Below are 27,770 nucleotides of genomic sequence, written 5' to 3' on the forward strand. Positions count from 1 at the left end.
CTAAAAAATGTTACAATTTTTCCCTCGAAAGAATACCAGTGGACGCGGCTTTCATTCTCCTTCAAAAAATTGATCGCGTTTTCAATCATCGCTTGTCAATTTTATTCCAGATTCTCTTCAATAAACTTTTCCTCCCTGACGCGAATATTATCATTAACCTCTGAAAACCACGAAAAATCGTAAAAGTCATATAAACCGTCCATTTCCCTCTTAATTCCTGAATCCTCGGCCGAACCGTATATATAAAAATTCCAAGTCATAATCCCCGCCGAAATAATTAATCCACGTCTCGAAGTCCGTGAAATTTTTTCCACCATCAAATAAAAAAACCTACTCCCCTGGAACAAACTCCTCTCCCGTTATTCTCCCGTTAAACCGCTTGAACGGGCCGGCCACACAACCAACTGTTCCGTAATAACGAAACAGTTCTCATTCCCGCGGTGATATCGTTTCCAACTTGCCTTAAAACGGAGAACAAAAGAAGAATAGCGCCGATTAACACATCCACCGTTTCCAAACACCGACCACTATCCCCGGCCGAAACGAAACGAAAAGGCCGGAATAGATTCGGCCATTAAGGCCCTTTCGTCCCTTTTACCCCTTCGCTGCAGGTACGTGCCTTTTCCAGAGAAGGCGTTCCACTATACGATATAAACCCGTTTTATTCCTATGGAGTTTCGCCTATTGTGTTCGCCATCGAAGTTCACGAACGAGTGGAAAGAGAGGCAGTGGAAATCGATGGAGAGAGTAACGAAGAAATGTATATATATATGTAGAGAGAGAGTAAAAGAGGGTGGTTTAACGCGACACCACCCCCAAACAATTAAATACCAACTTGGTAGCTGCTTACCGGCCAAATTTATTTCCGTCCGTGGTGCCAGCCTGCTAATTATCCGCTGGCCTATTTCGTTTCGCGAAACGAACATCCTCCGATGCCGGATGCAATCGCTCCGAGAAAGTTTAAAACCGCTGCGTTCACGGTTTCGCTCCCTCGAAATTGTCGCCTTCCCCCTTCTTCTCCTTCTTCTCCCGCTTCTTCGTTCCCTCCGCTCTTTACTTGCGTCGACAAAAATTAATAGCGAGGATCTCTCTCTCTTTCTGTTTCTTTTCTTTCTGTTTCGAAGCAACCCTTTCGATGCTTATTTTTTTCTGGGTTTTTAAGAGAAAGGTGATAATTTTGATATTTTAGATAAGATAAGGGAAGAGAAGTGCTGAGAAGGGAAGTATTTATTAAAAGAGGGAGGAGGAACTCGCTTCGAGTAAGCTGATGAAACTTTCCTCGTTGCTTCTTTTTTTCAACCGTTTCGAGATGGAGAAAAAAAGAAGAAGGGAGAAGTGGATCTTGTTCGTTAATGATATTTCCACTCCTCCCTCGTCAATTCTAAGAATAATTACTCGTTATCTTGGAATCGTTTAACGAAGCATTTTTATCCCCAGCCAGATCAGATGCCTGGTTAATTCCATCGAAGATACAGTTTCTGTACAAATGTAAGCACTCGTAATATCCCTTCGATGCAAGAAAGGTAATAATAATTTCACTCCCTTTAGATGCATAAAATATATGTGCGTATTAAGAATATCTGTTTTCACAGAGAAAATTAACAAACGTTAGAATGCAAACGATTCCTTAAACGATTGCCCAGAATCACGATCCACGTATAAACGATTCCAACGATATCATCGCCACGTACGTTCCATCCAGAGTTAATCTACACGTAGTTTTGAATCGTTTTCATGTCTTGTTTCACAGTTCCGAAAGCAACGGTCGATCGAAATATAACCAAGAATTCCAGCTGCACGGAGGTGGAATTATTCCCACGAGTGTGTCCTATCTGGTGGATAATAGGACACCTCGTAGAAACGCTAGTTGCCAACCCGATAAAATCGTATCTATATTTGGCCTGTTGCTCATTTCCAAAGAATTTATCTATAACTATAACTCCAAGAGGCGGTAAAATTCGAGAAGATATTTTATAAGTGGAAAATCATCCCTCTTGATATTTCCTAAAATAATTTCCAATTTTAAATATTTGATGATGTTACACTAATGGAAAAATTTTATTAGGTTTTCCTTTTGACGATTCTTCCCGAAAAAGGACGTGCGATTGTTATCTAAATTCTCCGTAAATAGGACTCGATTCTTTTTTAACCCTCGACTAGATACTTTTCCAAAATTTTATCGAAATAATTTTCTCCGAGAGAAAACGTTGAAACGTTTAAACGAGGTAATCGTTTAAACATACCTCTTTGTTGCAAAACACCCGTGATCGTATCGATTTTCAACGGTGCAGAATTTTCGACCGAAATATGAATCGCGCGGAAACGATCGCTGGCAAAAATACCGTCAGAAATTTTATCATCCCGGAAAAGTGTAACGAAATTTCGTGTATATATACATAAACACGTGGCTGTAATATCGGAACGAGAGAGGAGAAATTCGAGACGCAAAATGAATACGCAACATTCGCGTCCGGCGTGGAACACATGTTTCGAGCGTGCGTAACGTGGCTAGCGATCATTAAAAAATTAATTTTTCCTGGGCCGAACTGGCAGAGCGAGGAGAATGCGAGGCACGCAGTCTCCGGGGATCCAATCTCACGGCCAATGACAGCTGCGCTCGTAGGAAGAGCGGTGTGCACATCCGGCGCGCGCTACAAACTCCATCCATTCTTTTTCTTTCTCCCTTTTTTTTTTCCGTTCGAAAAATGAATTCTCATCCTTCGTTAATTTGATCTTATCGCGAAAAAGAGAAGGAAAGCTATCGAAGGAGGAAAGGGATCGAGGATGATTACAGAGGGAGAGAAATGTTCTTGCGTTTAAGGAAACTACGATATCGTGAAAGTAACTGCAATTACTTTTTCGATATATTTATAGAATTCGCGTTAATAGCGAAATTTATTAATACAAGTATTGGAGAAATGACTCCGGCAATGAAATTATGACGTCATGTAATTAGAAAGTTCGTTTTGAAGTTTATCAAAGCAGGTTGGATTATGTATAAAGGCCTTATAAGAATTTCTGGGATATGTACGTGTTTCGTTGGTGAAATTATACAAATGCGTGTACGTCAAATATACGTGAATATACGTACGCTTGGGAAATTTCTTGCTCAAACAAGTTTCCTTCTGTACGTGTATCTAAACGTGGATCTAGAATCTATTTGAAATTGAAATGAACTCATTACAACTGTATTTTACACCGATCAATGTGACGTAACGTGTTAATAAGTTGATCAAACCTTCGCTAAGCCAATCTTACGTAATCTTACATTGATTTTTATTAAACTATTGGCTAGTGAAATAAAGTGATTGAAAAATAATAATTCTTAATTTTGAGCTCGAAGCGTACAACGTAGACGGAGACACTTCGAATCTAAGCAAGTGTAAACGATTAACATGAAGAAAACCAGGTTACGTTTAATTAAAACTAATTAAAAGTACTTTACTTTAATCTTGAATGCTCGTCTAATGTAAGTTTTCACGAAATAAAAGAAAGTCAGAGCAGGAAGCGACCGCCTGGATCGTTTCGCCGTCGTGTTTAAACGATGGCTGGCGAAATTACACGAGTAAGCAGGAAAAAATAAATAAATAAAATACGGCGAACGGGGAGCGGACAAGTGGCGCAGAGAGTAAAATTTTAAAATCGGAATTGATCAGTTTTGATATCGCTTTTCCGCGCGAACGTTGCGAAATTAACGAAATTATCGTTTCTCGGAACAATGGAATGACCGAATTAATTAATCAAATTGAATCGTTGGCGCAAACAATTAATAAATTTATCGATCGCTCGAGCCATTTACATTCGGCCTCCTACCCTTTGAATCATTCATACGGCGGAACCGTGTCCTCGCCGCAGAGCCTGCCGCGCCACGTGCGCGCGATACGCCTGTATAAATAACATCGCGAGCGTAGAAATAATTTAGCCTAAACTGCGTCGACTATTAGAGGCGCGTGTGAACGGGGGAAGGTGAGCTGTGCGTGAACAACTTTTGCACGCGCCGTTAACTCCTAATGAAATTGCAACAGTCTCCAAGAACGGTCGTCGAAAAACGCGTGACGGCACAAAGATCTTGATCAGACCGTCATTGGATGGCATTCACACATTCGAAACATCCCGCATTTGATCTTCTGCGTCGAGAAAGATTATACGTTATCGATATCAAACATGAGAACTAAATTTAAAGAGATTCTCTATTTCAATGTAAAGACCAACTTTCCCTAAATTCTGCTCCAAATCTGCCAACAGTGGACGCGATCCAAAGTGTCCAAGTATTAACGACACAATCGTTGCTCGACTAATCGCTTTGTAACGCGTTCGTAACGTCGAGGAAGCGGAAATAGGAGAACAGGCGAGGGGAAGGAAGAGATTGGTTCGTACGAGGTTTGGCCAAGGTGCGGGCGGAGGAAGAAGCGCCCTGGCGTCCCAGTGGGTCGAGAGCTCTGGAAAGAGGTGAGGCAGGCCAACAAACGGTGCCAAGTGCCAACTCCTCTTGTTAGGGAACAATTAAGAAATGCAGCACGCTGCAACTAGCGTCGCGCGAACGGTGAAAGAGGAGCAGCGAGTTTTCACGCGAGTTTCGCGCACGTACCAAGCTGCTCCCCCTTCCCTCCACCTTCTCCCACGTATTCCACGGCTCGTTCCGTTAAAAGCTGCCGGCAATTAGAACTATTAGCAGCGGGGAAGATAATGAACCGGCGGTTTTGCGGCCGAGCCGTTCCTTTCCTCCGTAAAAATTATATTCTTCCTGCGTCGCCCGATTCTATGATATTTCTATCAGTTTTAATAATCTCCCCTTCCGCACGTAACGCGAGGAGAAACGAAATTTGATCCGTCCTCGTTTATCCAGTTAGCAAACGTTTAAGGGATTCTAAGAATTTCTCTTCACAAAAATAAATACTTGGCGAATCTAATTTTTCTCTAGCAGCGTTAATCCAAGAATACAGGATCCCCTATAATATATTCTTATTCCCGACCTAATTGCCAACACGTTATTTCTGCCGATCCCCCTCGAGCTCGGCCGCCAAACACATTGTTATTATCTCCCTCCAACCCCAGCTTCGTCCCAAATTCAAGCGCCCACTTCTTCTCTCTCCTTCCCTCTCTCTATCATTAACCTCAAGTACAAATTACCTATCCTCCTGCGATATGCGCACGAAAGCAATCTGCGATGCCCGTAAAGTTTCGCACGAAGCCCCCAGAACGTGTTGTACACATTTTTTCCCCCGACTATCCAACCAGGGTTCCGGGGAGGGGGTGTCTCGACCGCGGCAAACATGTTTCCAACACGTTTCCCGCGCCGATATCAGATTTGATGGGGCCATGCGGTCGTGTTACACCGGTACACAGGTCGTTGCCGTGGGGCGATCCTGGCCCTCTTTCGTTACACCCATTACGAGGCATTAACTGGCCCTGTCCACTATTACCCCCGTTATGATGCACTTCTCCTCCGCCGATTTTTCCCGTCGATTTCTCATCTTCGAAACGAAATTTCGTTCCTGGACCTCGTACGATGAACACAACGCAAGAGCCTGGTTGTGCAACGAAATTAATCGAAGAGGGAGTGAGTTTAAACGAGGCACCCATTCGAGTAGAATCCTCGATGTTCCTCGATGTAATTTGATAAAAGAATGCACGTCGGGGAAAGGAATTGAATAACGTGTTCCAAGCGAATATATGATAAGCGTTAGGGGTCGAGGGATGACGGACACGCGGAGAAGGACGTGCCTGGAACCGGAATAATTAACCTACCACGAGTGTTTCGTGCTTAAGGAACGAGGCACCCTCCCTTTCGACGACTTCATTCCTCCATGCAGTAATAATCGACTGGAAAGTTAATATCGAGGCACGATTACAGCTTATACTAAGAGAGAATTACACCCGTTCGAGATCTTGGCGAAACTTTTCTCCCTTTCCTTTTCCTTCTCGCGCGCCAAGGGTTGAACGAACTTGTTGGAAAAACGCGAGATAGTTTCCCTTCTCCGCACACTCCATATGATTACAGCTGTCGGTACATTAAGATGTTAATAACACGTGTTACGCCCCTTTTTACGATCTCTTCTTCGTCGGGACTCGAACACGTTGTATGTTTATGTCGGAGTGAGATAATCAAAGGGATCGAGCGAGCGAGATTTAAATTCGCGATATAATTACGTGAGTTATTTCGATGGATATTTTCTTTTCTTATGCAATTGAAATAAATGTATTTTCGATTTTCTTCGTGAAAAGCGCGTATAACGGGATAATATTTGTTTCTTCTAAATCCTTTTAAAAGATCCATCCTTGAAATGAAATTTAAAGAAAGCTAACGATTTTCTCTCAAAGTTGTACAATATTACATAATTAAGCATGTCGAAAATCTCCTCTCCTCTCATTCAAAAGATATTCGATCAAGAGATATTTCGTTATTCCACGCAGCTATTAACCTTTCCAAACTCTATTAGCATGCATGCTTCTAAATCAACCTTTCACAATTTACCAGATCAAAATCTGCATAAGCTAATTGTAAGAGATGAGAAGGAAATGATACTTTCTCTTCGTAATTTTTATCAATTACATATAAAAACACGTAACAAAGAAACTGGATAGCATTGGAATATCAGCCTCGTGATTCCATATCCACATTCCTCGCAATTATCTCATCCATTATTACGCAATATGATTAAAAGTTTGAAAGAGAATTTCTCATCTTGGAATTCTCTCACACTTGGATCCACAGGAAGGCGACTCAACACCCTTTAACAAACACGCTCTCTAATCCAACCCAATTTCAAGATAAAACTCATCGATACAGCCCCTCCTCTCCCTCCTCTCCTTAGTGCCTCCTAATCGGCGCAATTTGAACGTCCAGCACGAGTAAACACGTCGTCGAAACGCACGCGATTCCCGGATAAACGCGCACGCGATTACTTAGGAATCGGTTAAACAGCTATGACGAGAACAGAAGGGTGGGAAGGAGTTGCTAGAGTGGCCGCTGAGTGTACGCGATACTTAAACTCCACCACCCTCCTTCTCTTTCTCTCGCCGATTCTGCGATAATTGCGCGCGAATTCCGCGACGTCGCCGCGTCTGCTTGCTTTTTATTGCCGGTCGTTAGTGTAATTAGGTCCCGGGCTCGTGAGCCGCCGTACGTAATCAGGGACAGACGTATACGGGAAACGGAAGCACACCCGTCGCGACAGAACGGTGAGAACGGTATATATACGTGTATATGTGTGTACACGTTCGTTACGTAAAGTTAATTTATACGAGCGCGCTGCGTGCGCTTGAAATTTTTCTGATAAGGGAAAAACCGGGAGGCCCTTTTTAATTGGCTTCTTCAGAGGCGGTGGAAATTAAGAAAGCGAATGGGGGAGTCTGGCTTCTAGAGATACACTTTTCCTTGCTCGTCGTTTAACGTACGTTGCATTATGTGAAGATTTTTTGGATGTTTGTAAACAAGTAAAAATGAATAATGAAATTTGGAAAGAAAGTATTTGGTTAGTTTTACAAAAACGAATTAAAGATCAAAAATATCGTATGTAAAGTAGTGATAACGATGATCAAATTATTGCAAAATATGTATAGAAATAGAAAAGAGAAGCTTACTTAATTCGATCTTAAATTCAATCCAGAAGGATATCCACGCAAATCTCACACTCGAAACGCTCGAACCCTCGAATGGAAACCGGCGGGCCAAAATGGAGACGAGTGGATGAACGTGTGTCGATCGAATCGGATGTGTCGATCTGAAAATACCGAGTGCGGGGACAGCCGGCAGGGGTGAGAACCGTCCGTATCGCGTGTTGATAGCGGTTGTAACAATTTATTCAGTCGAGCGACAAGCGCACGAAGGGAGCACCTGATCCCTTGCGAGGAAACCCCGCCTTCGCTCCAATATCTCCGCTCGAGATAAAGCGCAAGATTCAATTTTACCTTTCTCTTGTATTAACGCCGCGCCACGCGAGGCGAGGAAGGGCGGACAGCAAGATCTGAGATCCCTGCACCCGGCCTGATATCGGCTGTCGGAGGAAACGGAGGGACGAAACGGAGGACGCGAGATAATTTCGAATACGTGGAAAGATTTTTAAAGAGGTTTTTCGAGAAGAATTCGAAGGCAGCTGCGTGGTGATTGACTCTTTATTAAGAACGTTTCGACGTTAATCGATGATTTGAATCGTCGAGGGTTAACGCGACTCGATAAACGAAAATTGAATGGCTTTTGGTTGATGTTAAGCAGACGATGGGATCTTTATATACTGGAACATTGCTTATAACGATGTTTGAAAATTCCGTAGAAGTATACAAGTGATAATTTTCCTTTCTTGCGGAAAAGAGGGAAGAAGGAGAATTTTTTCTTCTATCGCCAAAACTGAAATATAGATTATTCGAGGTTGATTCGATTTAAATTAACCGTGCGATTTCGACGGTATCCGAAAAACTGACCGGCTTCTCCAACAGCTTCGACGAGGGAGAGCACACAATCGAAATAACGTTTCATTATTTTCCAGATCGACGAAGCCTCTATCTCCCTTCCTCCTCTCCTTTTTTCCTCGCGAAATAATAAACAGATGTGATTTGCATCGGGGAAAACTGTGTCGAGCACACCCCTCCCATTACCTATTTTCCACGGCCACGGTTCATCGAGGAACTGCGAATACAACCGGCCGATGGAATCAAAGCCCTCTCTGTGAATCGTTTCGAGAGCGAGGAGAAAGAGAAAGAGAGAGAGACAAAGAGAGAGGGATCTTCTCCCTCTTTCCCCGAGATAGCCGATGGCAGAGGCAAAAATTTCATTAAAATTCCACTCGTCCGTGGATCCTCGATGCGCGTTTTCCCTTCCGTAAAAGCCCAACTGTGGGATAGGAGGAGGAGGCAGCGAGTTACGCAATCTCCTCTTTTTTCCCCTCCCTCCCTTCCCGTCCTTTCTGCACGCTCATTACACCTTATACACCAACTGAAGTGCGATAACGCGCGTTCCGCCTAAACATCCGGAACACTAGCTCGCCACATTATATCCTCGTTATCCTTTTTATCGCCGGGACACCGCTTCTCTCGTTTCCTTTCCTTCGAGTGGCTCCTTGGCCGGGCCACTTTCGCACGTTTAATACACGCGAAAAATGTTTGCCATCGGAACAGAAGTAGGAAAAGGACGGTCGTTTCACGCGGCGAAGCGAGAAGAGAAGCTTAATCGCGGCTCGAAACGAAGGAGGAAGAAGCAAGCTGTCGTGTTCTCGGCACCGTTGTTTGGCGTTGGACGAGGTTAAGGGAGAATCGAAAGGTTTAATTCGACGGCGGCGAATACTTTAACAAAAGGGGGCGAGGTTTCTTTGTGGGTTAATTAAAATTCTCGTGCCGCTCGGTCCGGTTGAATGTTAATTAGGGGAAATTATTTTTTAATTGCGGGCCCGGCTCGAATTAGGAGGATTGCCCCGAGCAAATCTCCCGTTTAATTTATCCGGATGGTTTTTGAAACCACCGCGGCGTGAACTTTGTTTTCCACTTCGGGGGTTGTGTTTAAAATCGTTGTGGAAACGGGTGCATGTAATTTTAAGCGATATTTTCACTTTCGCATCGTTTCTACGCGGAATCTTTCCTTTTTTTCTTTCCACAAGATGAAGGAATTCGATCGTTTCTTTAAAATGTTATTTTCGATCGTATAGTTATTCGATTATCTTTCTGTTTGAAGAAGAAACGAACGCTTATTTTTCTCAAGCAAATACGAAAATAGAATAAAGATACACCACCCCCTTCTTGTCCCCGCGGATTTCGAGAACTTCCGAGAGGAACTTCGCTCGCCGCGAAAAATCGCTGCGCTGCGCGGCTAAATACGCCAAACAACCATCTATCCATCCACCCTCCGCCCTTTTTCGCCCCGTTTCTCGCTAAAACTAAAAATCTTCCTCCTCATCAACCGACCGAACGGGTCGGACGAGGAGCAAGAAAAGTTGGCTAATGATTTCTCGGATGAATACGTGTGGCCGGGCAGCCGGGTAACTCTTTCAATGGATATCTCGAAGGAGGCGGTGGCTGGAACAGGGTTTCAAAGGGGATAATTCGACCGCGATAGGGGCGGGCGGCGCCCAAAAGCTTCGACGAGGAGCCGTGTTCCAACTTCCGGCCTGCAAAGTCAATGTCTCGGCATTGACGGGGGGAGGAGAGGGAGGATCGGGGCGAGAGACCGCAGGAATGCGCGGTCTTTCGAATACCACCGCATGGCGGATGAGTCCCTGCTATCATCCTTCATTAGCAAGTCGGTCTTGAGCATTCGAGAGGGTTACGAAGACGAAGGGGATGAAGAAGGAGGGAGGGAAGGACACGGCCGATGTGCTAGCTTTTAATCTTGGAAATCTTTAGGACGTTTGACGACGGCCAAAGGGAAACTCTCTCGTCGCTCGGTTTCCCTCTTCCCAGACCTCCCCCTCCCTCCGATAATTCCGTTTCTCTCTCCTCACTCCTTGTCTCACCCTTTCTCTCTTTGCCCGGCTACTTACGCAAACATCATTCGTAGATTTCTAGGCGGAGGAAAAGAAAATATCCCGGCGAGCTCCTCGAGTTTACGGTCGAATTAAGGATTTACGCGGGGTAAAATTCAACGGTCGGGGCAAATCTTGCGCGAGTGTCGGATGAAAAGGGAGAGGAATAGAGAAGGAGAATAGGGGAGAGGGAGAAAGAGAGAGCGGCTCTCTTGCGTGGGGAGCAATTATCGAAGTCGGGGTCAGTTTTTCCGTTTATAAAATTTTTCGGGACGCCAAAGTTCGCGACACGGTTCGTTAAATGGAACGATTATGAAAATTTTCGTTCGGTCTAGCAAGTTGGCGCGGGGCGGGCTCGTTCGGATCGTTCGATTCGACGATCGAATTTATTTTCGAAAACTAAAAAACTCGAGTTTGCTTCGCAAGAATTCCACGTTGATTATAAACTAATTATAATTAGATCTGATAAATTGGTTCCATGAGTAAATTCTATTTACTCGTTTAAATTTCCTTTTGTCAAATTTGGATGAGATGAGGTAAGATAAATTTATTCGGCTTTTTCTAAATATCCTACGTACAAATACACAGATATAAAGTTTCTCATACAGTTAAAAGTCGTATCGTTCGATTACACGCATACATATTATAAATAATATTTAATCGAAAAGATAATATTGGAAAACTGGAACGATATTCTGCATTTTCTCGTCGTAGAAATAAATAAATAAATATATATATATTTCTTAACGAAAATGCTAATCAAAGAGAGAAAGGAAAAATCTTGTTCCCCGAAGTTAGACGCGTGAATTTCATTACATCTTACGTACATACATAGAACCCGTTACACGTCAAATGTGCGTGCAAATTAGATCAATGGATCAGTTTGAGAAGCTCGTCGAAATTAATATCCGTTCTGTTAGTTACCAGAGAGACACGATACCGGCGGCTTACGATTCATGATCCGTATCGTGGCGTACAGTCGCAGCCACAAGTGCGGATTAAATTAACGTACACTGGTTGGATAACGGAGAGCCGTGACCTGCGGTTTCGCGATACAGTTCCAGTTTTTCCTCGATTAAGAAAAAGTGCCGCGAATCGCCAATTTTCTGCTTAAAAAACGCTCGCGTGGGGCGCTCATAATTGTAAAAAAAAAAAAAAAACGAGGTTACGGTTTAAAAATAACTCCCCCCTACGTGTAAATTACGCGTTCCTGGCCGAACGAAAATTCTCGATACTCGTTGCGTCGCTTTTACGCACATTTCGTTATAAAATTTCGCCGATCGATCGACGCAAGCAAGTATTCGAAAAATAAAATTCGTCAAACGTTTCGAAAATACGATATATCCGCAGAGGTATACACGATATGTGCAACTGTTAACGTTATCATTATCGATTCGTCTGCGAAAATCGGCACGTAACGCTCCCCTTATCCCCTATCTCGCGTTACAATAACTCGTGTTCAGCAATACGCTTCCACGGTATTTACGCTATCTTCGGTTACGGTTTAGCAGCACGCAGCGTGTGTAACGTCATACTTCGAACGCAGGTTTCGTTCTGATTAGACTAGAAGCGTAAGTATACACGCATATATACGAGCCGCGAATCGAGCGAGAATACATCGTTGCGAGGAATGAACCTGACGTCCATTTCCTGCCTGTGTGCACCGATAATGAAACAAACCCTCCCGCGCGAGAAACAACCGTCGGCGATAAACCAAGCAGCGTGGAATCAACACAGAACAAATGGGGAACAAATGGAGGGGAGGGAGAATTTTCGTTTCGCCGGCCGTACGAACTCGCACGCGAGGGGAGGGTGCAGAGGGGCCAGAAACTCGACGAGGTTTCCCCCCCTCCTCGGCCCCGACATCAGCAATTTCCCGTGGAAACGAGATGAAAAAATGGCGCGCGAACTCGCATAACAAGGCAGACAACCGCGCAATTAAAATTACGTTCGCGCGACCAAAGAAAGCGAAACGTAACCAAAAAAGGGAGGGAAAAAAGGAGAATTTCGTGTCCCATCCTCCCCCCTTCTACGGTCACTTGGGAGCGCGCGTTGAAAAATTTCTTCTTTGCGGAAACCACCTTCGTTTCGCCGCTCCTCCCCGCCGTCTAAACCACGCATTTTCCAAACACGAGTTGTGCGTATACACGCACAAAGAGTGATATACGCACGAGGAAGAAAGAGAGAGAGAGAGAGAGAAGAAGAGTGGATCGGCGTTGGTCGGTTCTCGGAGAGGCAGCCAAGCAACCAGCTAGCCAGCCAGCCGGCTGGCCGACCAACCAACCATTCCACATTCCATTCGACGGTTCTCTCTTTCCCTCCCTGCTACGTAATGAAGTCAGTCCCGGCGTTCTAAGCCCCGGTAATATCGTGTGGCAGGGCCCTCCCCGAGATAATATTAGTGATGTATGCTAACGGGCTTTTCGGTACCGGGCTACGTCGTTTTTACGTCCCTTTCGTACCTCGGTGTCCTCCTAAATGATTTACCGCGAAAAAGAGAGCGTACGAAGGTCGGTCACTATCTCTCTTCCCCCCTCCTCTTCTTCCCACCCCCTTCCGGTTAAAAGGAAAAACTTGGTTCGCCTTTTTTAATCCCCCGTTCCGTGCGCCCCATGTGTACCGGTGGCGAAAACTGTTCCCTTTCTCTCTCCTCCCCCCATTTTTTTATCCCTTTTTTCACGCGCGAGACCACCGAGAATTCCATGAGTAAACCACCACCACTAGCTGCGGGGACTTCGTTAACCTTCAGCCACCAAGGGTGTCTGCGAGGTGGCCTTTTACAGGCGAGGGGACTCCAACCGGACTCCAACGAGGAATGTTTGAAAGTTGGCGATTTATACGGGTTGCGGGCCATATTGTTCCGCGAACCGTTGGGGCGGTTGGTATTTAGAACGGCCGACAGAGGCGAAACTCGTAATATTAATTAATGAAAGGGGTATTTACGCGGCATTTACGACACATTGTTCCGGGGAGATTTCCTCCTGACGAGTGGACCAAATCGTCGTCCCACGGTAATTAATGAAAAGTGCGTTTACGAATCGGATTTTGTTAAAATGTGAAATTAACGCTCGCCGCCGTTGAATTCTTCGACCAATTTTCGAGGCGCGTCGACGATTTTTCGAAATTCGATTTTACAGGAATTGTGGTCCTGTGGATTTGAAGGGAGGAATCGAGAAACTGTGTAGCTTACTGATGAATTCTGAACACGAGTCGGTAAACAGTGGTGCTCGAACTGAAACTTTAACTCTACTTTCTGTAGAGCCAAGGGATTTTTCCAACTTGGTGGAAAAATTACGGGTATTACGTTTCACGTTGGCGTCAAATACGACGTCGCTACGATTTTTATTATTGTACACCTCGATTGTTCCTCAAATTCAATTTTTCGTCTGTTTGCAAGGTTCCGTTTTCAAGAATCTACTTCTTCAAGGGTGGTTTAACGCGATTTAACACGTTCGACGAAGTCATAGGAAATCACGTACTATCGGTGAAGGAAGTTTCCGTCACGTGCCGATAAATTCGTTAAAACAAAGATTTGGAATTTCCAAGCCAATTGTTGGCTACGAGTTAAACATTTTTTCGAATCGATAGAAGGACTTTTTCCCAACTTTAACACGAATTGATTATTTCAGATTGAATTACGCGAGTTTTACGTCTTACGTCTTAGAGGAGAATTTAATTTTTTGTATAGTTAATTATACTGTTTTTTTATTATTATGATAGTAACCTTATTTTTAATCTTATTGTTAATCTACGACCCGCTGCGTTAGATCGTTGCATAATAAATGGCCTTTTCGAGGCCTTGTTTCAGCCATTATCAATCATAAAATACATTCAACGATTCTCTTTATAACTTTGATAATATTCTTTGAGCAACTACTTTTACTTACTTTTTTAACAAAAATGCAAATGCCAGACCATTTTTCTTTATGAATAAATTTAAAGCCAGAAATAACAGAATAAATAAAACGATGCGTCTTTACATGATTGAAATAAAAAAAAACTTAATAAGATAGAAAGCAAAGATGCATCATTTTATTTAAATTTTAATATTTTAATTATACTTAATAATAAATATAATCTATACCATCTAATAAATCTAATAAATCAATTGTATATACGATATTGTAATACGTAATATTTTAAACTATAAACGATAAACATAAGAAACGAATTCCAAGAAACTCTCCTTCTAAATATCTCGCTACACACGTGGCGAAAATTCTCAGAATTTTATGTACAAAAACGCTAAGCCTCGCAATAATATTATTCTCGCAAAACAGCTCAATACGTATTCGTTGAACTTATCGTCGTACGGGTCGCAATATACGTTTTATCCGTGTAAACACAGGATCATTTCTTCGAAAATAACTTAACCGTTATCTGAGCTAACACAAATCCTATCTCTATCTACAGGCGGCCGATAAAATGGTATGAAAAGCCATCATGGAGGATTCCTACCTTTATGATGCCTGAGGTGAGAGCGTCCGCAGCAAGGTTGCTCGTAGTACGCGTGGCCGGGATGCGCACCGGCAGGCCGACTTGCATGGCTCGATCCCAGGAACAATCCCAAGACAGCTGCTAGAACAGCTGCTCTGACCAGCACCAACATGGCATCCGGTAATCTTCGTCGTTCCATCCTCGGACACGATTCACGGTAAAGGGCACACGCAAACTCGGCACGGATCGAACGAGCTAACGCTAATCAACCAGAAACATTACACCGAAACGCGCACGTGTATCGGTTGAAAATTCTCGTGGATCGCGGGAGAGAAGCAAACAAGGTCAATGTCGATTGAAAATGTACGATTCGACCTGGCCTTGGCTAACAGCACGCCATACTCTGTGTTCACGGTGTGGTTGTTGCCCTTTGCCGTTGGCAACGCGCTGACGTTCACCGATGCTACGAGTCTCGTTTTCACTATCCGTCTCACTCTTACGCACGCCAGATATAACACGTCCGACAAGGTAGAATCTCGACCGCGTGCTGTGCTCCCTTCTCTCTTTCTCTCTTTCTCTTCCAACCACACGGTCGTTTCGTTCGCCGGTTCTCGTCCACTAGCTTCACCACTCTGCCTTTCGAGGACAAAGGAATTCTTCCTGTGCTTCTCTTTTCTTCAAAAAATAAAAAAGGCGCTCGTGTCCTTATAGTCCTCCCAGTCGCAGGTAGAGGGCCTTGAGATAGGCTCGTTCGGCAAGCACCAAATATGGCTAACAATGTCGTTAAATATAATTGCGCGATTCTTCACTTTCGCTTTTTTGTATTTTCTGTTTTTTCCTCTTCACTTTTGTGACACATACGAGCGAGATCGCGTCATAAAGGAACGAATAAAGGTCGCGAATGAAAACAGAATATAACCGAATCGACTTTCAAGGCTTTTATCTATGGCAAACGTTTAAAAATTCAACAATCCCTCTATGTCACTGACGTCCATGATACATTTTCGTTCGCGCCATATTACGTCACCGAATATACAATCGTGGCGATCGTTGAACCGACAAGAATATAAGAACGAAATACATGTACGTGAGTTACGAAGAAACAACCGAGGAAATCGTGGGCAACTAAATATAAAGAGCACGTCTCGCGACGTCACATCTGTTGCTCGGCCCACGATCGAGTTGCGAGATTTTACTCCACATTCAAGGCAATTTTTCGTTAATCCCGTGACATCACGATTGTCTGAGCAAGTATCACAACATCGTTTCGTATTCCACTGTTGAGACAAGACAGAACACGCGGTTCACAACTTTCTTATAAACGGAGCGTCGCGAAAGACACGGACTGTATAAACCTCCCTCTATGGAGGCCGCGGCACGACTGTACTCTCGTATACGAGTTGCCGCGTTCACAGGCGTCGGCAGCGCTCGGCAAACTTCGGCAATGTTCGACTGCTCGTGCTCCGCGACTCTATGATCCACGCCAGTTTCTTCCAATCGGAGTCACTCATCGTTTACTGGTTTGAACGAATGTCCGAAGAAGCGTCACCCCTGATATTTCTCTTAACCCTCACCCTAGGGATTCTTTTTATAGCTCGTATGAAAAATTTTCTACATGGAGTCAATATGGACAATGAAACGGCTGTTCAGAGTTGGATTCTCTGGAGTAGCGATTTTCACTATGAAAATTTGAATTATGAAGTGTTCCCTAGTTACTTTGGTTATCTACCTTCTGTTAGGGAATTTTTCTGTGTTAAAGATTCCGAGTCCTTGACATTCGTATTTTTAATTTTTCCTTTTCTTTTACATTCGAATAATTTGTTCAAAGGCTGAAACCATCGGACATTTGCTTACGATTAATGGTCGGTATGTAAAGACGATTGTAATCTATCGATCGTATTTTATAATATAACATGACGCAAACGCTATTATAAAGTTATTTTTATTTCTATGAAATTTGAATACTTATATAACCTTCGCTACAACAACGAAATTTATTCGTGCTATTTCTAAAGTACCTTAAAGTTTAAAGTTTAGACTGTTGACATACAATTGGAAATCACTTTATAGATAAACGAAACTTCTAGCGAGTAAAGTTTTAGGAGAATAATTAAAACTCGCTTAATTATTGACAGCATTACAATTAAATATATAAAATATACACAGTATATTCTTAGACATAGAAGTTTCCTAAAGTTAAATAAAACGTTGGTAAGTTTAAGATTAAGTTAAATAGGACGTTTTCGTGTACAATAAATTAACAATCTGTGTATTTCTTCGAATCGATTTCACTATGTTTTAGAATCATCTTATGTTTATTATTATTCAAATATTCTAATTAAGAAAGACAAAATATATATAATTGACTGAATATTAAATAAAGAATAATAAAGAAGAAGAAGAAAAGAGAATGTTTTAATTTTATTGTATAATATATTTCGTTGGTAGCAAGTGAAAAGCATTAAGAATGATACAAATAAATTCATGTAGATTTCATTTTTCTTTATTTATCAAATAATGAAATTTTGAAAGTGGAGCATAGACTGTGTAAAGGAAAGAAGAGATAATCTTGATGGTAACAAAGGAAAAGGTTTTGAATAATGCTGCTTTGTGGTTTTCTTGGAATTCTTCTGTTACGTCCATTTAAATTTCTCTAAGAAGAAAAATCTTTCGACAGACTTATTTAAAACATTAATATGCATCAATTTTTCTAATTAACACAATAAAGTTTATAAAAATTAGTAAAATCAGATCGAATACTTTTTCTACGACTCAAAATAAGACGAAAATCAAGAGTGATGAAATTGAATAACGGAATCATATTTCCGATAAACTATATTTAAACTCCACGCTATTTCAAACAATATCTTGAACAAACAAATTTTATTCTACACGTTATCTTGACATCCCGCTGATTATCTATGATTGTCAAACAATCTAAAATAATTCAACCTATAGGATCGCAAATATTAGGTCACGATAAATTTTTAATACATCGAGCAAAGAGAGCCGAATAACCGGAAATATAACTTGCCCAAATATACATAATTTCGTTCCTTAATATTACACAGTAATAACATCACAAAACCAAGATTTTTATTCATCGTAACAATTGAAATAAAATATATACATATGCAAATATATATATATAGAAGAAAAATTGAATAACGCTTTGTTTTATGTATAAAAAAAAAAAAAATATCTGATTCTCTGAACTTTGAATCAAAAATCAAAATCCTTTTGCCTCGCTCATGCCACGAACTACGCTACTGCATTGAAAACTTTAGGCTCGGGGCCGGGACTCGAGTTTAACGAAATCAATGTATCGAAACACGTCGTATTTCCCGGAGGGTCGAACAACGAAACTCAAAGCCCTTCAAAAAGCTTGGTACGCCATCGACGTCGTCATCATCGACGGCCCCGAACATATAGCCGGAAGGAGATCTCGGATTGGCGCGCGCGTGTGTTCATCCGTCACGAACGAAGAAGTAGCGGATTGTATGAATAAGTCGATATGCTAATGTAAAAACCCTCGAAGTTAGCTGAGCCAAGGCTGAGCTGACGGGGGAGGAAGAAAGTCGCAAGGCGTATCCGCTTCAGTACATGCAAAAGCGTAGCCTGCCCAAGCCAAGCGCGAAAGAGGAGACAATTTCGTATCGTCCACGGTGCCGCCATTACCGTCATACTCGATACAAGGACGCCGCTCCCTTTGTTGTTTTCGCGGAGGAGAAGAGAGCTGGCAAGGGAAGTCGTAAGAATTTTAGAACAAAGGAAGAGAGACGAGTCTCCTTGCGAGAACTCCTTGCCTTTTCTTAATTCATCTCCCTTCCCTCTTTGCCCTCTTGTCTTTTTTGGCCACGAGCGAGGAGCCCCGCACGACCAACAAATCTGCCCATCCCGTTTCATTGAAATAGTTTAGAATTGCATGAGCCACCCCTTTATCGTTTCTTACCAACGGACCAACGAATCTCACTCCTTGTACGTGGTCTCTAAACGCGAACCTTTTCGAAAGAAGCGGCAAATCGTTGGAAAAACTATAAATTGTTCGTATATATTTGGTTAGCATCTGAAATATAAATCCGTCGACATACGACACAAGCAGAATCTTGGAAAAATCGTGGCATCCTGAGTGGAATCGTGAGAAATCGTATCCAGGAAGAAACGAAAAATTTGTCTGTGAATCTTCCAAATTTTAAAGGATCGGATCAAACGTAAGAGTTTCGAAATTTTTATAACATTCCTTAATATAACATTCCTGTTATGTATATATATATATCGTCAATCGTAATATCTTTCCCTTCTCCCTTTTAATAAATCTATATAAATTTATTTTATTTATATTCTTCGTATAAAATGATATTTAATAATAAAATTCATTGTGAAATTTCGTAGGAAATTTCAACGAGATTACAAATAAAGTGACGAGCATTGTGTACAGAAACGGAATGTGAGAATACGTATGTATAATAGGTCCTGTCACGTTTACATGAGTGGCATATCCGAGATGAAAGGCATTCTAACTTGGGAACTTCTTAGAAATGGTGGAATAAGAAAGAAGGCATTATTATGTCGGCTGTTTCGCGGCATTCATTGCTGGACAGTGTTTCGTGATCGTCTGACGGGGAGAGGCCTTCGTGAATTTCCTGGCGCCTGGTTAAATTTCACCAAGTTCCCATAGAAGTTCTGACTTATGGAACGGTCTGAATGGACCTCCGTGCAAGGCAGAAACACGCGATACGGGGAATGAGGAGCTGATAAGTTTCGGTAAAGTTAAGTTACCGTTTAATGTTTCGTGTTTGATTTATAGACGTGTGAAATCCAGTTAATAGGATTTCGTCCCTATGACCGAAGAACGACATTTCATCCTTTGTACACGAGTGGGAGTATATTTACCTTTATGCCAAAGTTTTCCATATTATTCAACATCTGACTTTAGTGTTTTTCCGCAGATACAATTTTCTAAATTTGGAAAATGTGGATCGATAACGAATATATCGAGCAACGATGATTTTGTTGGATTTGAGAATAATTTGAATGTGAATTTTTAATTTTATGAAAAGATATTTTGGTATGTGGATATATTATAGAAGAATCCGTATTTAATTATTAATTAAATTTCATATTTTGTATTTTCGAATGCTAAATATTCTGATTATTTCAATGATTTTATTATAATTTTTGTTAAATATCCGTAAGCGAAGATCGACATATTGATTTATGTATTAAATTTCCTTTATTATTATCCAATTTTATATCCGAAAGCAGATTATACAAGTGAGCACAATAGACGATATTAGCACGGACAAAATTTCACGTGTACCTGTAATACGAAGTCCTGTGACACAAACTAGAAAGTACGAAATTGTGTGAAAAACTTTCATAATAAATACAAAGCAAATATACATATATACGCATGAAATTATACACGTCGAATGAAAATTATTTCTTGCTTCGTAGGAAATATGCGAAAAAGCCAATACGCAAAGTTAAACAAATTTCCATTGGGAAAAAAGAAAAACTGATACCGAGTTCATAAGTGATCGGATGAAATAATAACGGTATTACGATATTGACTTAAAAATCATAAACACACGGTTTTTAATCGAAAACCATTTTCGAAAGCAGTACAAGTAACAAGAATCACCGTTTGTGTTTGCATTTCAATTCCATCCGAGAGATTAAACGTCAAGTTTCGAGAAGAACACGAGTGAAAAGTTAACCGCGTACTCGTATAATCGTGCTCGAATAAAACGATCTCGTCCCACGGTTCGAGTCCGTATTTTCAGTGGAAATATTTTTACGTTATTTCCATATTCTTTCCCGCTCCCGTTTTCTCTCTTTTTCTTTTCTTCCTTTCTTTCTTTTTTCCTTTTTTTTTTACGATTCTTTGACAGTCGGAAGACCATAAAATCCGAGGGTATTAAACGACTTCTCGAGCATCGTGAGGACAGATCAATCGAAAGAGGAGGGTGGCCGATCGGTCGCTTATGCTTCTACGTGTTCTTCCGCGTTCGCCACAACATCCCTTCGTTTATTTCCGCTTCGACAGGAGTAAATGGTCGGTTTGTCGTAAAAAAAAGGGTGTTCGCCGCGATGAGACGATTCCTCGCGAGATATTAAATATTCAAGAACGTTAAATCGTCCAACGTTATCCTCTTATTCCTTACATTTGGCCGCGCCACGCCTCGTTGCTTTCGAAACGCGGAATCCCTTTTCAGTGCCTACGATTCGGTGACAATATTTGTCACCGTCGAAGATCAACAAAATCCAAGGCGGGAGTAAAGGGATGGAAAAATAGAAGAAGTAGATTTCTTCCTTTTAAATAATAGTAGACAGCCGAAATTTTCATACTTTCACGCTTGTTTTAAAATGCATGCTCCATCCCTTAAATGCTGGAACGTCCCCTCGTGACGCTCTAATTTCACCGGTTCCCTCAGTCCTGGGGGTGTAATATTTTTCAATGAAAATAAAAATGATTTAGCTGGGACCCGGGAAACGGATCTCTTGCCCTAATTGAACAAACAGCACGCGCAGCAGTAAAAGAGTGCGAAAAATAGAGAGAGAAAGAGAAGCGTGAGACTGTTGACTTCAAAAAATCCAACAATTACCCCCTTATTTCCTCCTCCTTTTAATCGTTGGACGTTGTTACCCGTCACGGGGATGAAATATTAACCACGTTCTCGCTCTTTCAACCGGCGCTAAGAAACGCAATTCACGGGGATCATTAGATCGTCATTACGAGAGTCTAATTGCGACAAACTAACCGTCCCAATTGCTTCTCGACATCGATCTCGACGATGGACTCGAAAGTTCCGTGCGTGCACGCTACCCATGCGACTCGCCAACTTAATTGCCCTTCGCCTCTTGCTTTTTATTATTCCTCGGATCCTCGGCCGGGAATGTATTCGCGTTTTATTCCCGGAATAATCGAGGCCCGTGATACACCTGTCACGATAACCACGAGTTTCTTTCCTTTCCCCTCCTCGAAACATCAAGAGAAGGCCCAACCCGCTAAATTATACCCAATATCCGTGTAACCCTCACTTATCCAGCAACCAGGCGAAAACACATGGTGCACGACAGCATCTCGATCTCATCATTCGAAGGAAGTCGAAGGAACAGAGAGAATTCCGACCGATTCCTCGCCTACTGGTTCCGGATAATGTCTTACTTTGCGAGGCCCGGCGCCGTGGTGTTCTTTTATTCGGCCAAATCCACTTAGATCCCCGCGCCTCCTTTCTGGTGGCGGATCAAATTAGAACATCAAAGCGAGGGACGCAATTTCGAAAAGGTACACCGAAAGGATGATCTCATTTAATTTCCTCCCTTCGAACACAACGGCTGCAAACAGAATGATATTTCCGCCCTCGCGTTTCCCCGTTTTTCTTTCTCGGATATTATCGGATCGGAAGATTTACGAGGGAGGATCGGAGGGAGGAGTGCGAATAATCTTTCGCCAGGATAATTTTGAATAATTTTCGGGCACATTTTGTTTTTAAATTGCTCCAGATTTATTTCAAATCATCTACGTGAGGGTGTATAGGAAATGAACTTTAAATTATTTTGAAGTTTGGTTTATTATTTTCTTGGAAGTTAAATTTATAGATTTCAAATAACGTAAATTTAATTAATAATTTTAGTTAATGAGTTAACAATCGATAAATCATTGACCAAAGTTACATTTACTTTACGAATTCTCACAATTATTGTAACAATCTGACTTGACATCATGTTTCAAATTACTTTAAGTGCTCTTACATAAGAAATAACCTCGAAAGTAAAGACTTTAATGACCATATATTTGTGATTCATTCTCATCCCATTCTCGTCCCATTCTCCGGACGGCCTTGAAGAGAAGCACCTTTAAAAACCTGAAGCTATTTTCAAAAGAAAAATTACGCCCGTCGCATTGAATCGTATTACAATCATATTCCTTTGTAGCAATAAAAAAAACAAAAATCGAGACTTTCAGAATGACTCAAAGAAAACGAAAACGTAAAAATCGACTCTCCCCAACATGGCCATGCCACCGAATCCATTAAATTTAAATAAACTCCGAATTCCGTTTTCCCGGACGGTGTTGCGCATCATTCAAAAGAGGAAACGTCCGATTGCCGATACATAATTGACTTTATCCTGGGGAAAAATACATTTGCCGGTTTGAATAATCGCTCCTTCCCTCTAACAGGCTGTGGCCGCCTGATATTCAAAAATCCGCGAATAATCAATCGATCAAACGATCGATCGATACCGCGAGGGAAATTACTTTCCGATACAGAGGAGGAGCCTCCCCCTCCCTCTCTCCCCATAAACGAATCACGATCAAAGGGAAGCAGTCAACAGAGGCGCACGAAATTGTGCCAAGGCTCGATGAACGAACGAGCGAGTACAGGTCCGTCGTCCAATAACGACAAAAGGATCCGCTATATCCTTCCTCGAGCACTCTCTCCGGAATCGTATCGCGTTGCGGCTTAATCCGGCGTGGAGGGCCTCGATAGTTAAGACGTCGTTGGTCGCGATCCGTGGAAGGATTCGAGGGGTGTACTGTTCGTTAGGTCGAAGAGGGCCGAAGGCGGAGCGCGGGAAGGAAAGGAGGCCGAGGGGAAGGGAGGGAGGCGCGGGAGGGGTCTGTAATCATCAAAGTGACCCACACCCCGTTAAACGGCTCACGCCTCGATCACAGACGAGGCTGTAGCCGCCGAGTGATACCAAGGCTGCCGGCCTAGGGTGTCACGGTGGATTTAATTAATGCAATTTAGCATCCATCCATCATCTCCCGCGTTTTTGCGTTAACGAGGGCTCCGCCGGTGTCGCCGTCCCGCTCCCGCCACCAATGGGAGAGCCACGGTGGGGCACTTTGACGACGGCCAAGCCTCTCGATTGTATCGACACCTGGACCACCCTCTTCTCTTCCTCCTACGCTCTCCTCCAGCGGTTACCTTCCTCCGGGGGGGCTTTACGGTCACCCGCCCGTATTAAACGTCTCTCTCTCTTTCTCTCTCTCCACGACGCAAGGCGTACGTTAACCTAGTCTCTTCTCCACGACGGCGTTTCATTGCCTCTGCAACGAGTGTGTGTATGTGTGCGTGCGCGTTAAGGAAGGAGGGGGCGACAGCTGCCGATACATCCTCTATCGACGAGATAGACGTGCAGGGATAATAAGAAAAATATCAGAAACAAGGCTTTTCCCTCTGTTCTTGCACGGATTCACGATCAGGCGCGGTCAGGATATTCGTTTATACAGGCGGATGCGGGGTGGAGAAGGGGTCTAAAGGAGATGGATCACGCGCCAACTCTCGATAAAATGAAGGACGATGAAGGGAGGGGGTTTCCCCCAGTTTTCAACAACGTTCCTTCCTGTTTGGAACGTTGTTCTCCTTCCCGGATAGCGGTTTCATAAAGCCGAGGCTCGTGTGAAAGTTTTCGCTGTGAATTTAGACGCCGGGACCGGTGTCTTGAGCGCAAAATCTGATTTATGAACGAGTTTATTGGAAAATGTAATCGATGCCGGCGACGAGGTGGCGTTTAGACCGGGCATGGATTTTTGCAGTTTCTTTAGTGGGACGTTATCGGGTTGTTGAGAAATTGATTGGAGTTTATGTGGTAGTTTTTGAAAAATTGAAAGGGATAAAGAATTATCTTCGATTTTTTTCTTTATTAGAAAAGACGTTGTCGTTTTAACAAAAATTCCTGGACGATAATTAATCTTTGATGATGAAATAAGTATTAAATTTTTGAAGATACTGAAAATAAAATGTTTTTTATTGGATAGAAGATTATAGAATGTATTTGTTATCGATCTAAAACTAAGAAAGTACTATTTTATTTGTCCCAATACTGATATAAAATAATTGTTAATTTGGATCCGGATATGTATAAAGTTTCACAACGATTCAATTTATAATTGAAAATATAATTTAAAATAAGCCACAAATGTTGAAATCTTAATCATGACGAAGTAAATAGTAAAACGATGTTCCAATATCGTTTTGATTGTTTCTTACAGACAATTAAAAAATACATAATCTCAATCTCGTAAGTATTGATTAGAATAAAAGAAATACGAATACCGTAACGTCAATCTTTCGATCGAATCCTATTTTCCTAACATAAGAAATTCAATTTCTAGAACCCAATACATTCGCGATACGAGACATGCATGTTACTCGAGCAACTACACGCTTACTATCGATCTCGAAAACAATTCGTCCAAGCGCATTTACTTTCTCCTTTCCGGAATGCCAGAAGGCAACGCAAAACGTTCAATCCGACTCATTTTGTAACCACGTCAAGAAGGAATCCTGCACGAGGCGAAGATCGATCAAAAGGCAAAACTGGGACGTAAAGCGTGGATGGATCCGCGATCCAACGATCCTATTTGTTCTTCACGGCATCGAAAAGAGTGAAATGGAAACTGAAACGATGTAATCGCAAGAAGTGGGCAGAATCGTTCTGGATAAGGCGAACGAGAGGGAATCTTCTTCTTCTCTTCTGGATCCGGCAAACCTTGGAAATGACCGCGATCTCGTGCAATAAGAGAGCTTCCAAGCTTGTGAATTACAGCAGATGAGATGTAGTTACCGTGCTCCGAAATAACGTCGACGAGGGATAGTTAATGTCATACGTTTCAACTGCAGAAACCGCGAGTTTGAAGTGATAAAGTGCAGTTTCATCCAAGAGAAATCCAATTATTTTCATCGAGTTTCTTTTCTGTTTGTAAGTTGAGATTGATAAAAATTTCGATTCCTTTTCGACTGATAACTCTCGATATTTGAGAAGTTCAAGCTAAAAATTAAAAATATAGAAATTAAATTAAAATATTCATTTCATCTCGGTTAGAGATTTAGATATAATTTGATATTATTGTAATTATTTTATCAAGAATATCAGACACACTGTTAATTTAAACATTTTTTTTCACCCAAATTTAGATTATAATTCAGAAGGAATTTATCATCATATATGCGAAGATACAAAATATTAAAACTTAACCAACATTAAAACTTTGGTTATTCGTCCGTTTACTGACACTCGTGTAATATGCTCGTAACTAAAACGAAAACCAAAACTGAACTCGGATGAAAAATTTCCATCTCGAGATTCGTAATCCGAGGATTGACAGAGGGCAAATTAACTATCCCCGTTTCATGCTGCCACAATTTCCACAGAAAATAGCTGTCACGGAATAAGTAGCGGTTGCACAGAAATCGATAATATCGCATTGAATGACAGGCTAATCGAGATTGCCTGACAAGAACGAAGAATAATCATAAATTGTTATTTTGAGAAAGATAATCATAGATTATTTTTAATGTAATTTCATGGTTAAAATTAAGAATTATTTCAAGGTTAGGATCTCGAAAAAACACATTTTTATTCTTTTTCTAGAAAAGAAAGAAAGAATTATATTATAATATAATATAAATCAATCGATATTGATTTAAATCTACACTTTGAAGCATTTATCATAATGTCGTAATAAATGATAATATTCCTTACCATAGGCAAAACAAACAAAACTCGAGTCCAGCATCGAACACCATTAAACATGCATTCAAGTTTTTTCTCTAGAAAAATTCTATTTGATGAAAACGATGTTTCATAAGAACCAGCCAAATTATTATAATTACGATCTTCGTAAAAACGAGTAGATTTACGAACGCGTCGTAGCTATCGTGACGTTTTTACCCCCACCATTTTTATCCCAATCGATAATCGCATCGATATCGACCGAATCGATACTGTCATTTTTCACGAGAATCGAATCAGTAATGGCGTCAACGACAGTGTTAAGTAACGTTTAGTGAACGTGGTGTGTACATTTTTCATGGCAATATGCTTACCGCGATGGGTTAACGATCGGTTGGAATGAATGCGGCTTAATTGGTGGGCGAGGCCTCGCTAATTATATAGCTGATTGTCGATGCGCCCATCGGCAGACCGCCATCTGCATTACCAGTGATTACAGTGAAATGTCCATTCGAAACGATCAAGCCGTTCTCCCCACCGTGTATTTCGTCTCTACCCTTGATCGTGCGAGCAATCCGGATTGATTATACATTCTGTTTCAACGGATTCGGCCAGTAGTGCATTTTTCACGAGCAGTTAACCGAAGTAATTAGTCACCGGGCCGGCAAGCAACCGGAATAAACGGCCTAACCTAAAAAGCGTTTTGCGCTGACGGGACGGATCGATGCGTGCCACTGTGATAACCACCAGGCTTTTCCGGCTCTCCAGACATCAATTACTCGAGTTTAACGAGAAAACGAAAAATCGTGAGTATAACAAAGATCGAAGAAAAGATTTATCTTATTTTTCTTTTTCTTTTCGATATATTGGGAATATGCAATAGTATATATGTAATGGCACGTATGTTTTTCGATTATAAGTAAGGAAAGGAATGAAGTGAGGTTAGAAGTGAAGTTGTTCCGTATTTCGAAATCAATTATATCGAAAGATATTCAATAAAGCTAATTATAATATAAATACGTGGAGATAATTTTCCGCTCGATGCTGTTACATCTCTGAATATCTTCAAACAAAACAAACGAAAACATTCGATTGTACGATAATCAATTTATTTACGTATCGATGACTAACGAACGGATAAAAATTAAATTTTCGTAGATAAAGTTGTTATTGAAATCCTGCAAGTCTGGGTCGTACGATCCGTTTGTTCTAATGCAGGAACATTAATTCCCAGTCGCATTGTCGCAGCCGCACGCACACACACGCTCGTAACAATTGCTTTTAATTGCATCGACCGTCCGGTTAATTGTCTAGACAACGGAGCTTGATTGAAGGCGGTACGGTAAAACGAACAGAGACGGTAATGATTCTCAAACTTTCCTTCACTCTCCACGTCCGCTGTAATATCATTAA

General features: G+C 41.7%; 1 protein-coding gene and 1 long non-coding RNA gene across 4 annotated transcripts in view; one reads left to right on the top strand and one right to left on the bottom strand.

Annotated features, from left to right (window-relative positions):
* The window catches only part of LOC107998319 (semaphorin-2A), a 515,475-nt gene that overhangs the window by 205,262 nt on the left and 282,443 nt on the right, over window positions 1-27,770 (bottom strand). The window contains exon 1 of one of the 3 annotated variants that reach the window (XM_017057521.3): window positions 14,910-16,279. The exons of the other annotated variants lie outside the window; for them this stretch is intronic. Within the exon in view, the coding sequence (XP_016913010.1) occupies window positions 14,910-15,087 (178 nt within the window). The 5' untranslated portion in view covers window positions 15,088-16,279. Of the gene's footprint in view, window positions 1-14,909; window positions 16,280-27,770 lie in introns of those variants that run through there. 3 annotated transcript variants of the gene reach the window in all.
* Window positions 26,651-27,770, top strand: part of LOC107998320 (uncharacterized) — a 64,144-nt gene continuing 63,024 nt past the window's right edge. The window contains exon 1 of the long non-coding RNA XR_003697808.2: window positions 26,651-27,163. This is a non-coding gene — a long non-coding RNA (uncharacterized LOC107998320). The remainder of the gene's footprint in view (window positions 27,164-27,770) is intronic.

This window comes from Apis cerana, linkage group LG6 (genome assembly GCF_029169275.1).
Source record: "Apis cerana isolate GH-2021 linkage group LG6, AcerK_1.0, whole genome shotgun sequence".
NCBI classification, from domain to species: domain Eukaryota; kingdom Metazoa; phylum Arthropoda; class Insecta; order Hymenoptera; family Apidae; genus Apis; species Apis cerana.